Below are 15098 nucleotides of genomic sequence, written 5' to 3'. Positions count from 1 at the left end.
TCGCAGCCTGTTCGTTATAGCCGTAATAAAATATAATAATAAAATAGTCAACCTAACATATAAAAATTACACTGCTCTGTTTAAATAAGCCTACAATTCTTATTCAGCACTGCGTAACGGCCTTAGCAACGCTCAACTGTGATGTTTCGAAGCACATTTTTGCGCATGTGAAGAGAGTGATTTTTTCCCTCGATATTGGATTTCAAGCACATTTTTGCGCATGTGAAGAGAATGATTTTTTTCCCTCGATATTGGAACGTGGGTGAAGTACAAAGAAGCCTATAATAAAGAATAGTTTACCATCCAAATCCATTGCGAATGTTGAAACATTTTGATTCTAATGAGAGAGATACGTGAGCCCAACGCCGCTTTCACTTTCGCTTTAAATTATTTCGTTTTGGCTTGTTTTTAGTTATTTTTTTATTCTTGTTCTGTTCTGAATATCATTAAATTTAAAGGATAAATCATTGATCAAATAAAATTTTTGTGACATGGCTTAACATTACCGTGACTTTGCGCACGAATTGTCTATGCACGCGAGGTTATGCGCATGACTCAAACACTGGCAGACACAGCAGCAGTTGTAGGCAGGTAGGCTATATTGATAATGAAATCAGAATTTTCTTGTCTTGAATTATTAATCCATTCATTCATTTATGTCACTTGTTTAATTTAATTAATATGTAAAAAAAAAAAAAAAAAAAAAAAAAAAAAAAAACCTCGCTTGGGGGCCCCCTGGTGGCGAGGGGGCCCCAAGCAGCCGCTTAGTTCGCTTATGCCTCGGGCCGGCCCTGGTCTTAAAGCATATTAAAAACACCACATAGACACATTACAACATTAAAAACTTGATTTTCACCACAGGGGGACTTTAAGAATATTGGATCTTTTTGAATGAGAGGAAACATCCTGCAGTGTGTGTGTGTGTGTGTGTGTGTGTGTGTAAGCATAGGGCACGTAACCCCTGACCCTAGTGTTTGCCCTGGCAACAGCCCCCCCCCCCCCCCCCCCCATTTGAAAAATCAATGTAAAGCATCTCAATTAATCTGGAAGGGTCATTGATTGAGAGTCTGAAGTAGGTAAACAAACCCGTCTGTGTAAAAGCCCTGATCTGTTCATCATCACCAAACACACACATGCACGTCTGTTCATTCAGTTATATTAAAAGCAGTTTATATATATATATTGATCATAAGTCATTAGCTTATCCCTGATTTGTAGAATTGGGGGTGTTACAACTCTCCCTATTTTACAATCATATATACTCTCTGATTTTTTTATTTATTTCATTGTTATTTAGTATAATTTAATGAATAAATTTTGTAGATTATGGTGGTAATGATCAAATTAATAACTATTTATGACAGATATGCATCCCTCCCTTGGTGCTTTGCATTATGTATGTGGACTCATTAGTGTTTTTATGATTAAAATCAGACAGTGAGAGAAATATTAAACGATACAGAGTAGATTATTCCCCTGTAAGTGCAGACGGTTTGATGTTTATGAATGTTTCATCCACTTGTTTCTTTTTATTTTATTTTTTTTGTGGTAAAAGAAGGAAGCAGAGAGTGAAGGACGAGAGAACAGGTTCATTGCAGCTTTAATAACGCATGCAGTAGAGTAAACGAACCGTTTTCTGGTACAATAACACACACACACACACACACACACACACACACACACACACACACACACACACACACACACACAACACACACACACACTAACACACTCTCTCTCTCTCTCTCTCTCTCTCTCACACACACACACACACAACACACGAACACACACGATAAGATGTAAAAAGATCAGATGTTAAACGTTCTTATTTTTCATGTATGGACTTGTATACAGTATTTGTATCAGTTTTTTTGTAGACATTTTTCTGTTTTTCAAGACATGATCCCACCAGCCAGATCACTCATATGTGTGTGTGTGTGTGTGTGTGTGTGTGAGGCGGCTCTTGAGGTCAGCATTACCCTAAGTGATTAGTGAGCTCCAGCCAACCACACACACACACAGTCTCACTGCGGCAGCTACTACAAGCATCGACAGGCTCGCTCATCTCTCTCTCTCTCTCTCTCTCTCTCTCTCTCTCTCTCTATCTCTCTGTAGCGTTTAATCGCAGTGTTAATATTTGATGCAGTCGGTGCAGGAGGCTGTCGAGTATGCGGAGAGAGAGACGAAAAACTGCACACACACACATCACATAAAACAACTCAAACTGCCTCAAAATGCACCTGGAACCCAGCGACTCGAGCAGAACACAGAGAGGTCGTCAATAACCGCAGAAATGCCTCCAGATGTCTCTGAAACGACGCGGTTTCACGTGTTTCTGTCTGCAGATCAATCTTTGATGTGTTCATATTTAACATGTGCTCGTGTCAGTGCTGGGTTTAGCCTGCATGATGATGTTGTAGAACTGTACACTGGAAAAAAATAGGTGTAGGATTTACTTTGAAACATTTTTTCGCGCGTAAATTCACCAATAATTAGAGCTGTTGATTTAAACGTGCAGTTTTGACGTAGAAATAGTATTTTCTTGTAAAACGTATTCCAATAATCTTTTGTTTTATCCACAACTAGATGAAGATGATGTGTGTGTTTGTGGTGTAATAGACATGCTGACCCTCGGCGAGTGCATCTCTGTAATGGCCGTTTTGCTCTTAAATAATGCATGTGCTGTCGGCACGAGTGTGTGTTTCTCTCTCTCTATCTGTGTGTGTATGTTAATGTGTTTGGCTACACTTGTGAAGGCCAAAAGTGCTTCCTAATATAGTGAAATATCATCATAATGTGCCATTGCTAGTTAAAAATGCTCATAAGATGCACAGATTTCTGTCTTTAATCTGATAGAAAATCAGTTGAAGTCAATAATAAAGTCGGGCTGTCTTCATTCATATGCATACGATGATGAACTATAGCAAAAATATTATTTAAACAAAGGGACGAGGCTATATGTTAGAAATTTGTTGTAGTCATGCCAATGTGTGAACAGCCTGTAACGAAACTTAAAAACGAGACCTTCCCCGACTTCCTACATTCTAAAAAATACAATCAGTGTACAGTTCTGAGAACATATTCTAACTTTCTAAGCATTTATGTTCTGTATCTTTTTTTGAATAAAACTATAAAGTTTTATGTGAGGCATCAGGCGTTTCCATCAAGTGAAAAGACCGACGCGACACTCGGTGACTCACATCGTGCCCCTGTATGTTACTTTGCATAAAATTTAACAATATACAGAGCAATAACGAATTTATAGATACAACAATTTTTTACACAAACCTGTATTTTACTAAAGACATGCACCATTTTGACGGGGCTGCACTGCTCTCTCCTGAAGAGGTCGCAAAAAGCCGCGATAAATAACTCAATTACTAGGTTGTTATATCTGACCCAGGATCTGGGTAACACAAAAACTATCCAAACACTGGGTTGTTACGTCTGACCCAGGATCTGGGTAACACAAAAACTACCAAAACACTGGGTTGTTACGTCTGACCCAGGATCTGGGTAACACAAAAACTATCCAAACACTGGGTTGTTACGTCTGACCCAGGATCTGGGTAACACAAAAACTACCAAAACACTGGGTTGTTACGTCTGACCCAGGATCTGGGTAACACAAAAACTATCCAAACACTGGGTTGTTACGTCTGACCCAGGATCTGGGTAACACAAAAACTATCCAAACACTGGGTTGTTACATCTGACCCAGGATCTGGGTAACACAAAAACTATCCAAACACTGGGTTGTTGCGTCTGACCCAGGATCTGGTTAACACAAAAACTACCAAAACACTGGGTTGTTACGTCTGACCCAGGATCTGGGTAACACAAAAACTATCCAAACACTGGGTTGTTACGTCTGACCCAGGATCTGGGTAACACAAAAACTATCCAAACACTGGGTTGTTAAGTCTGACCCAGGATCTGGGTAACACAAAAACTATCCAAACACTGGGTTGTTACGTCTGACCCAGGATCTGGGTTACAAAAAAACTATCCAAACACTGGGTTGTTACGTCTGACCCAGGATCTGGGTTACAAAAAAACTATCCAAACACTGGGTTGTTACGTCTGACCCAGGATCTGGGTAACACAAAAACTACCAAAACACTGGGTTGTTACGTCTGACCCAGGATCTGGGTAACACAAAAACTATCCAAACACTGGGTTGTTACGTCTGATCCAGGATCTGGGTAACACAAAAACTATCCAAACACTGGGTTGTTACGTCTGACCCAGGATCTGGGTTACAAAAAAACTATCCAAACACTGGGTTGTTGCGTCTGACCCAGGATCTGGTTAACACAAAAACTACCAAAACACTGGGTTTTTACGTCTGACCCAGGATCTGGGTAACACAAAAACTATCCAAACACTGGGTTGTTACGTCTGACCCAGGATCTGGGTTACAAAAAAACTATCCAAACACTGGGTTGTTGCGTCTGACCCAGGATCTGGTTAACACAAAAACTACCAAAACACTGGGTTGTTACGTCTGACCCAGGATCTGGGTAACACAAAAACTATCCAAACACTGGGTTGTTACGTCTGACCCAGGATCTGGGTAACACAAAAACTATCCAAACACTGGGTTGTTACGTCTGACCCAGGATCTGGGTAACACAAAAACTATCCAAACACTGGGTTGTTACGTCTGACCCAGGATCTGGGTTACAAAAAAACTATCCAAACACTGGGTTGTTACGTCTGACCCAGGATCTGGGTTACAAAAAAACTATCCAAACACTGGGTTGTTACGTCTGACCCAGGATCTGGGTAACACAAAAACTATCCAAACACTGGGTTGTTACGTCTGACCCAGGATCTGGTTAACACAAAAACTACCAAAACACTGGGTTGTTACGTCTGACCCAGGATCTGGGTAACACAAAAACTATCCAAACACTGGGTTGTTACGTCTGACCCAGGATCTGGTTAACACAAAAACTACCAAAACACTGGGTTGTTACGTCTGACCCAGGATCTGGGTAACACAAAAACTGCCTAAACACTGGGTTGTTACGTCTGACCCAGGATCTGGGTTACACAAAAACTATCCAAACACTGGGTTGTTATGTCTGACCCAGGATCTGGGTGACACAAAAACTACCCAAACACTGGGTTGTTACATCTGACCCAGGATCTGGGTTACACAAAAACTATCCAAACACTGGGTTGTTACGTCTGACCCAGGAGCTGGGTAACACAAAAATACCCAAACACTGGGTTGTTACGTCTGACCCAGGAGCTGGGTAACACAAAAACTACCCAAACACTGGGTTGTTACGTCTGACCCAGGAGCTGGGTAACACAAAAATACCCAAACACTGGGTTGTTATATCTGACCCAGGAGCTGGGTAACACAAAAATTATCCAAACACTGAAAAAATAACACACAAAAAATTGACCAAAAAGGCTCAATCCAGGACTTGGGTAGAAAAAATAACCCAATTTTTTAGTGTATGTTGTCTATGAAAGCCCGTAGACTGATTTTTATGCTTGTTTTTGCCGGAAAATAACTTGTATGACAGTTGTATGAGAAACAACTGAGAACTCAGTGAAAGTCTATGATAGAGCAGCATCTGAGCAATGCTATTCTCCAGTGTGTGCAGCTGTCGTGACTCTTTGTCTTGTGTTTTGTGTTCAGGTGGTGTGTGTAAGTCGACCGGTGTCGCTCAGGTGTACGGGAGGGTCCTGACCGATCACCTGTGGCGATTGGGACTTCCTCTCTTCAGCACACAGGTGAGAGAGGATCTGTGTGTGTGTGTGTGTGTGTGTGTTGATACAGTGTGGTTTGTTTGTGCGTCCGTGATTGATATGAACAGGTGGATTTGTGCTTGACTTGATGACATCACTTCCCTAAGCATTCAATCTCAGTGCGAGTGGCGTCGCGTGTTCGACTGAGCGCCGGGCAGGTGTGTGTGTGGAGGGTAAATATGCTTTCGGGATTCAGTTCAACACAGTGATGTGTGTTGATGTGATATATGTGTGCGATGCTGTTTGTTGATGCTGAGAGAAACAACAGGTGCGATTCGTAAAGTTGAAGAGATGATCACCTGTTACCCGCTGGCCGCTGAGCAAGCGACTCTTGAGCACTCGGTGTTCACGTGATCAGCATTAGAGCTGGCCGAATGTTGAAGTTCAACTAATGCAACACCAGCGCTTTTTATTATCAGACACTTCCTGTAGAATCAGACTAGAGTTTAAAAATCAAACTAGTCTGAGAGTCTAATTATAGCAGAGTAATCGGAGAGTCAAACTAGAACTACAGTTGAAGATCAAACTAGAATCAAAGACTCAAAATTGAATCAATTAGAGTATCAAAGAATCAAACTAGAGGAAAGAAAAATCTGAGTCAGATAATCAAACTAGAGTTGAAGAATCAAACTGTAAGCATGAGTCAGAGATTCAGATTAGAGAATCAAACTAAATCCAGAGAATCAAACTGGAGAATCAGACTTGAGTGAAAGAATCAGATTGTCCAGATTCAGGACACAGACAACAACACGTTTATTTTCCTCGCGTGTTCACATCAGCCGTGAGACGAGTGGAGATCTGAACTCAATGTATTTTTTTTCCCTCTTGTAGTCTAATTATCATTTCTAAAAAATATTCCTCAGAGGTCTAAGAGAGATACTAGAGAGAAGAAAAAAATGACCACAGATAAAAATCCAATTAAAGGAGACGGCGGGCTGCAGAAGAGTGCGCTGGTGTTACAGTACAGGCTGTGTGTGTGTGTGTGTGCAGCGTTTATCTGGCACAGCAGCAGATTCTGTGTGTGTGTGTCTGTGGTTTATACGCTGGTTTTTAAAGTGTGTCCTGCAGGCAGATATTGATGACCTGTTTTTAAAATGTGCTGACGCAGCAGTGATGAAACTACAGCGTCTCATGGACTTCTCACTCACTCCGTTTCTCTTTATATAAAGGGATTGAACTGACTTTAGGGGGGATTTGTATAACACATCTAGGCCACATTTCATCCCAACATCTGAAAGAAAAATGCTGAATTATTAATAAAACAAAGCCTATTTTGAAGACCATTAAGAATTTTTTTTTTTTTTTTTTTTTGCATTGACATTTTAGCACATTTTCATGCAAAATCTCATTACTGTAATGCAGTAATTTTACTTTTTTACAGTTATTCTTATAGTTGATTCTCATTACTGTAATGCAGTGTTTTTTTGTATTAATTCCAATGCTTTTATAAATTTTTAGCACTGTATTACAGTAAAAATGAAAGGCACAACACATGCAACCACAGTGTATAAATGCTTATAATTTAAATTATATTTTTTATAAATATGCATACATTAATAATATTTTGTGTCAAATGTGCGTAATGGTCATGAATATAAAATATTTTCTTGCAAAACATTTATAAAATATGTTAATGTGTATAAGAAGTTTTTTTTTTTTTTTTAAATGTTTTATTGTTTTGCATTACATTTATAAATATTTGGGTTAAATGTTGTCATGAAAATAGTAACAGTGCAAAAAAAAAAAAAAAAAAGGTCCTGCAAAATATAAAATGTTTTTTTGCAAAATATGTTAAATATTTTTTTTACATTACAGTAATGGGATTTTTTTTTTTTTTTTGCATTGCGTTAAGGAAAAATTGGGTAAAAAGTTTTCATGAAAATAATTAATAATAATAATAATAATAATAATAATAATAATAATAATAATAATAATAATAATAAACTTGGACCTTAAATAGAATTTTTTGCAAAATATATTAAATATTTTTTTGTTGTTGTCCACATTACACTAATGGGAATAAAATAACTTATGTAATAATTTAACAACAAAAATAATAATAATAATAAATACATTTTCGTTCAAAACATAATGTTTTCTTGCAAAATAAATGCAAAATATAGTATATAATTTTATCACAATTATTTGTTTTTTATCACAAATTTGGGTTGAATGTCATAATGTAAAAAATAATAATAATTGCACTGTAAAAAAATATTTTTCAAAGCAAAGATTATTGGAGTTTTTACACGAAAATACTATCTCAGTCCTTCTACTTCAACATTTCATGTTTCCTTTTTTCAGTGTGCTTACTGTAAATTCACTTTTTGTTAAATAATAATAATAAAAAAAAATCTTAAAAAAAAAAAAAAACTATATTATTCTTTTCCTTTGATTATGAGTAGAAATGTGAGACGCTTCGCAGTGAAAGAATTCCAGATTGGTCCTCCATCTTTATATGTTCTTCTCTGCTTTATGTTGTTTTCTTGTGGTGCTTGTCGGGTTTCAGACGGCGTATTTTGAGAGGATTGTGGGTAGAGCCTGTTCACTCACATCCGCCATCAATACTGTCATCAGAGAAAACCCCCTCGCTCGCTCGCGCTCGCTCTCTCTCTCTCTCTCTCTCTCTCTCGCTCTCTCTCTCTCTCTTCCCCCCCGCTGGAGAACGCTGTGATCCTGGTTCAGACTCAGTCTTAAAGTAAAGCTGCTGTGAGACGAGAGCAAAGGAAGGAGTAAAAGAGTATCAGACACAGTGACGCCGCTTCTCCAGGTGTTTCCCGAGAAACTAGACGCTCAAACATCAGGAAAGTCAGAGGCGAGGAGAGGAGGAGAAGTGTTGGAGGAGACGGGAGGAGAATCCAGCTGTCCTGAACTCAAGAGAGACAGAGAGAGAGAGAGAGAAATATCTGTTGAGGGTTTTCCTGGCTGAAATGATGATGTACTTTTGGGTGAGTATGAAGATCGACGCATTTGCTGCATGTCTGGAGAAACGCGATGTTCATGTTCACTGCGCTTGTGTTTGATCCACTGTGAACTGCTCACTTCTGTTTGGCTCGGGACAGGGAGTTTAGGATGAACCATGTTGCTCAGAGGAGGCTCGTTTAGAGACTTCATGGAGTTAGACTTCGTCAGAGTAAGAGTATAGAGCTTTAAACTGAATGTGGAGCGACTCAAATCATTTGATGAATGAAATGTTTGAGGTCATATTGAGATTGGCATCTGAGCACAGTTTGAGACATTATTGAGATTTCTTTGAAACTCTACACGAGATCTGCAAGCGACTCCATTTGCTCCGTCTTGGAGAGAGATTTGAGATTTCCCTTGTGATTTATTATTTTCTACGGGTGATTCAGAAAACTGTTATTGCTCCGATGTTGTTCTTTCATGGCTGAAAGTATGTCTCTTGGTATCAGCTTTATCTCAAATGTTTTTCCAAAAATCAAAAGAAATACAAATTAAGATCTCTTATAAAACTCTAGAAGAGACATGTATGTGATCTGTTAGGCAGACAACTTTATTTGCTCTCCATTCTGTCTCATTGACGTCTTGGAGAAAGATTTGAGACATTAGTGAGATTTCCTTTTGGGGTTTTTCTTTTCTATGGTCTGTTTTAGGAAAATGTGATGTTGCACTTTCATGGCTCAGAGAACTTATGTTGGTCCTTAGTATCAAATTTATCTCAAATGTTTCTCCAAAACTGTAAAAGAAATACAAATGAATAACTCTTCTGAAACTCTAGAAGAGACATATGTGAGATCTGTTTTTTATTTTGTTCTCCATTGAGTCTCATTGACGTCTTGGAGAAAGATTTGAGATATCAGTGAGATTTCCTTTGTGGCCCATTTCGAAAAATGTTATGTTGCTCTTTCATAGCTTACAGAACTTAATGTATATCTTGGTATCAACATAGTCTCAGATGTTTCTGTTTAAATCAAATTTGAGATCTCATCTGAAGCTCTAGAGGAGAAACGTGAGATCTGTGAAAAAGACAACTCCATTTGCGCTCTATTCAATCTCATCAATGTCTTGGAGGAACATTTGAGACCTCATTTTTCTTTTCTATGGGCATTTATGGAAATGTTATTGCTCAGATGTTGCTCTTTCATGGCTCAGGGAACTTGTGTTGTTTCTTGGTATCAACATTATCTCAAATGTTTCTCCAAAAATCAAAAGAAATACAAATTAAGATCTCTTCTGAAACTCTAGAGGAGACATATTTGAGATCTGTTAATCAGATTACTTTATTTGCTCTCCATTGAGACTCATTGATGTCTTGGAGAAAGATTTGAGACATCAGTGAGATTTCCTTTGTGATTTTTCTTTTCTATGGTGATTTAGGTAAATGTTATTGCTCAGATGTTGCTCTTTCATAGCTCAGGGAACTAAATGTGTGTCTTGGTATCAACATAGTCTCAGATGTTTCTCCTGAAATCAAATTTGAGATCTCATCTGAAGCTCTAGAGGAGAAATAGACGACTCCATTTGCGCTCCATTCAATCTCATCCATGTCTTTGAGGAACATCTGAGACCTCGAAGAGATCTCCTTTCTCATTTTTCTTTTCTATGGGCGATTTATGGAAATTTTATTGCTCAGATGTTGCTCTTTCATTTCTCAGGGAACTCAGTATGTTTCTTAGTATTAACATGATCTCAGATTTTTCTCCTAAAATCAAAAGAAATAAATATGAAGATCTCTTCTGAAACTAGAGGAGACACGTGTGAGATTATGGGTGTTTTTCTCAGTAGAGAAATTGTAAGAATTCAGCAAAAGTCTCTATTTGATCTCCATTCGCGCTCATTGGTGTTTAGGAGAAACAACTGAGACACAGAAGACATCTGGTGTGTGATTTCTTGTTCATCCAGGAGTGTGTTTCTGTGTTAGAGTGGTAGAGTTCATCTCTGAGCTCAATACAAGTGGACGTATTTCTCAGATGTGTTTCACTCAGTCTCAGTGAGCTTCAAATGAGTTCATTTTTGTTCACTTCTCTGTATTCTGTGAATTTCGTCGAGTGGTCGGGATTATGTGACGGAGTGAGGTGTTCCCGTACGGTCATAGACGTTCACCGATGATCAAGTGTCCACATCAGTGAGATGAACATGAGCGCTGACCGCAGGAGCGAAGATCACGTGTGTGTGTGTGTATTTATAGAATCAGCACAATCGTCCCGTAAACCTTCTGTGCTGTATTTAATAGTGTGTGTTTACCATTCAGACTATGTGCTGCTTTTCAGGGTTTCTACATGTTGTTTTTTCTTTAAATCCCGTGCACTGATTCTGATTCCGTGTGTGTTTGTGATTTGTCCGTCACACTCTTCGCTGCAGTTTAACTCATTTATGAGAGAGACTGAAGTCACACAATTTATCTAGTGTAAATATGAAAGTCTCTTTGTACTGTGTGTTTGTGTGTTACTTTTTTGTGATTTATGCATTGTGTTTTTGGGTGTGTTCACACTTTGGTTGGATCAGGTTTGGTTGGATTAAAATAAACCCTAGTGCGATCGCTCTGTTAGTGTGGTTCACTTGATTAAGTTTTCCTCGAATCATGTGTGTTGTTGAGGAGAGTTTGTGCTGATAACTGATCAGACGCTTCAGAAAACATTTGACTTTCCACAGACAAACACCACTGGGATTTTCCACCGAAAATGTCACAATCCTGTTTCGGAAATGCATTGTCGTCACAAAATACGTTGCACTCTCTGTAATGATTTACACTGTACAATCCACACCTTTTATGCATAGACTGCTGAATGATGGATTGATCATTACTTTAATCACGTTTTGGCTTTCTTACAAAGCTTTGCTGATTAACTTTATTGATTTTAATTGATGCCTTGAGGAACACACATGCAAATATTTAAATTAAAATTTAGATCCAAAGAATCTTTTTCTTCCTCTTTCCTTTTTTTAAATGGATGCATTGTAGTGGATAGTGAAATAAAAGCGTTATGAAGAGTTCATCACACATTCCTCCCATAATGCACCTACACACGAGTTGCATTTCAATTATTCTAATCAATTATAGTTACTGAATAAACACTTTATTTTTGGTGTTTAAGTCAAGCATCACTATTATTGCTTATAGTTAGTTTAAGAGATGTGATCAAACCTATGAACCTCTCCATAATAACTGTATTTTTATTATAATTTCATTGAAATATGTGTTGTTTGTTTGCTAAGAATAAAGTTATTTGAAATAAATGAAATGTTTGAAAGAAAACCAACTGTCTAAATGCAGGAGATTTGAATTATATAGAGATTTTCAGAATTTGTTTGTTTATGTGAAGAAAAAAAGAAAGAAAGAAAGAAATGATACAGAGCTAAAATCTAGACACAGAAGAAGCTGAAACATAAGAGAGTTTTTAGTTGCATCACACGTTTTGATCACAGCATCATTCCCAGACTTCCATTTGTGTTATTTCAGAGTTTATTTGAATCATGTGAAATACAGTCAGAATAAGGAATGTGTAAATGTGAGCAGCTTCTGGCTGTTAGTGCCTTTAAAGTCGGCATGGAACAGAAGGTGTGCTGGTCTTTTCTTCTCTATTGTGACGTATATCCGAGTGAAACGGCTTCTGGAACAAGAACAAATGTAGGGCGGGGCTTGATTTTGTCTGTGAGGAATTGATTGGATGGTTGTGGTTTGCTATTGGCTGATCTCATGTGAGTGACAGGTTGCCCCGCCCTCGTCATCAGAGAAGAGAAGAGATGTTGCAAGAGGATGGAAAGTGATTCTGATTTAAGATTATAAGGAACACAAATAAAAAAATAATGACGTGCACGGATAAATCATAAATAGATTTTTGAAGTATATTGCAAACGGCAGTTCATCGACTGGCCACTAGAGACAGGCTGCAAAAGAGAGTCAATCCTATCGACCCCCATTTTGTGACCCCCCCCCCCCCCCACAAAAAGTGGTTTTGGTCTATGTGGCTAATTTTGCCCTTCATAACAACTGTGAGGGGGTGATTATTATTATTTTTTTATAACTCATCCTTTTAAATTCTATTTAGCCTTAAAGTTGGGCATAATTAAGGGCGTGGCCACTTGAGTTACAGGTGGATTGCCGCTGATGTCACTACTAGCCGTTTGTCTGGTGTCTGTTAGCGTCACGTCACTTCAGCTAATCCGCCTCTTTGCCCATATTTGGTTATCCGGGAGTGATGCGCTGCCAAGATGGCGACGGCCGGCTCCGCCCACTTTGGCGTCAAAAATGAAACCCACGGGTGCCGTCACGGACACTACGTCCATTGTTTTATACAGTCTATGGTATATTGTGGTTCTTCTCATCGAGACTGCAGTGAGTGTGTGAGTGTCGAGGTGAAGTGTGTACAGGTGTGTGGTGTTACCTGTCTCTCCATGGGTCTCTGGGGAGGCCGGCAGCACTGCAGTGCAGTGTGGGAATTTGAGCGCATTCGCTCCTCATTAGAATATTTATTCAGGAAACAGATGTTCAGTTTGAGGGCGACACCTTGGGCTCTCTGTCCCCTGCTGTTCACACACACACACTCTGAGGGGCTCAAACCCTCCGCAGCAGCATTAATCTCTCTGAATGGAGCTCCATCTGCTGAAGAGAAAACACTCAGGTGATCGAGTCACACCAGACATTACTGAGACAAAACATGAGATCAGATTTAACCCTGATGGGCATCAGAGAGAGAGAGAGAGAGAGAGAGAGAGAGAGAGAGAGAGAGAGAGAGAATAAGGGGTGGTGTTTGTGTCCTGCTCTGAATGTGATGAATAATTGACGAGAACAGAGGCTTTACTGTGGAACAACGGATGATGGTAATAGAGGAGAAAAAGAGAGAGAGACTGAACGTAGAAACAAGAGGACAGAAAGAGTGTTAAAAACTCCTTAAATATCTATCCATCCATCTCTCGTTCTCTCTCTCTCTCTCTCTCTCTCTCTCTCTCTCTCTCTCTCTCTCTCTCTATCGTTATCTCGTTCTATCTATCTATCTATCTATCTATCTATCTATCTATCTATCTATCTATCTATCTATCTATCTATCTATCTATCTATCTATCTATAGTTCTCTCATTCTATCTATCCATCTATGCGTCTATCTATCTATAGTTCTCTCATTCCATCTATCTATCTATCTATCTATCTATCTATCTATCTATCTATCTATCTATCTATCTATCTATCTATCTATCTATCTATCTATCTATCTATCTATCTATCTATCTATCTATCTATCCATCTATCTCATTCTCTCATTATCGTTCTATTTTCTCTATTAACTATAAATATCTACACATACTAAATAATATCTGAATTATATTATATAATATCTGAAAGAATAAATATTAAATGTGTATGATTTATAAAGTGTATACTGTAATTAAGTTCAAACTGCACAGACCGTGATAGAAACACTTTTCAACCCTTTGTTCCCTGTTTGAGAATCATCACAGCAGATTTAACGTCCATCACGAGAAGCGTTTTCCACATCACAGCGTGTCGTGTTTGAATATGTGAGCGAGATTCCAGGTCAATCCGGAGTGATTCCCAGAGGATGCGACCCACACACACTCCTCGTCTGTTTTAAACATTAGAAACATCAGCCAGATTCCAGTATAGTTTGAGGCGCCGGGGTTAAACGCCATTAATTATCTGTATTTTTAACATATGGCTCGTTGTGTGTAATTTTCCCCTGCAGGATGTGAGTGGAATGAGATTAGAGGATGATTGTGTTTTGACCACGTCTCAGCTCCCACACCTGCCTCATATTGATTAACCACTAACAGCATCTTCTCACTGCGAGATTTTCATACACACGTCCACCGAGAGCCACGGCCGCTCAGGGGAAATCACATTCTGAGAGCGTCGACTTGTGTGCAGAAATTCACCTCTGCGATCGCACCTGCCGTCATTAGATTCTCGTGCATATGGCGAACTGGACCGATCTATACACACACACTCAGAGAGAGAGAGAGAGAGAGAGAGAGACACATCGCTAACAATATGAATCACCATCGAGTCTGATCGTCTGATGCGTTACTCGTCATCTTGGTGTGGGGCCATTAACTGTGAGAACGGCGCTCCACAGGGACCGATAACATCGACCCGTGTTTCATCCATTGGCACAGATTTACCTTAATGTGTTACAGTGATTTTAGCACAGTGGCAGCCTAACATTACTTATTTTGGCCAAACAATGTTGAAACTTTGGTGAATGCTCAGAGATGAATGTGCTTAAAGGATAAGTCCACTTCAGATTTAACATTTCCTGATAATTTACTCTCCCCAATGTCATCCAAGATGTTCATGTCTTTCTTTCTTCAGTCGAAAAGAAATGAAGGTTTTTGAGGAAAACATTCCTGGA

The 15098-nt window shown here is 38.9% G+C and overlaps 1 protein-coding gene across 6 annotated transcripts in view; it reads left to right on the top strand.

Moving 5' to 3' along the window:
- The window catches only part of rbfox3b (RNA binding fox-1 homolog 3b), a 286430-nt gene that overhangs the window by 171034 nt on the left and 100298 nt on the right, over window positions 1-15098 (top strand). For 3 of the 6 annotated variants that reach the window (XM_079869283.1, XM_079869285.1, XM_079869284.1), the window contains one exon: window positions 5660-5754. The exons of 2 other annotated variants lie outside the window; for them this stretch is intronic. In XM_079869283.1, the coding sequence (XP_079725409.1) occupies window positions 5660-5754 (95 nt within the window). Of the gene's footprint in view, window positions 1-5659; window positions 5755-8437; window positions 8718-15098 lie in introns of those variants that run through there. One more of the 6 variants, XM_079869288.1, reaches the window with a different exon arrangement.

The sequence above is a fragment of the Squalius cephalus genome (genome assembly GCF_949319135.1).
Source record: "Squalius cephalus genome assembly, chromosome: 1".
NCBI classification, from domain to species: Eukaryota; Metazoa; Chordata; class Actinopteri; order Cypriniformes; family Leuciscidae; genus Squalius; species Squalius cephalus.
This window is presented reverse-complemented; position numbering and strand designations above follow the sequence as displayed.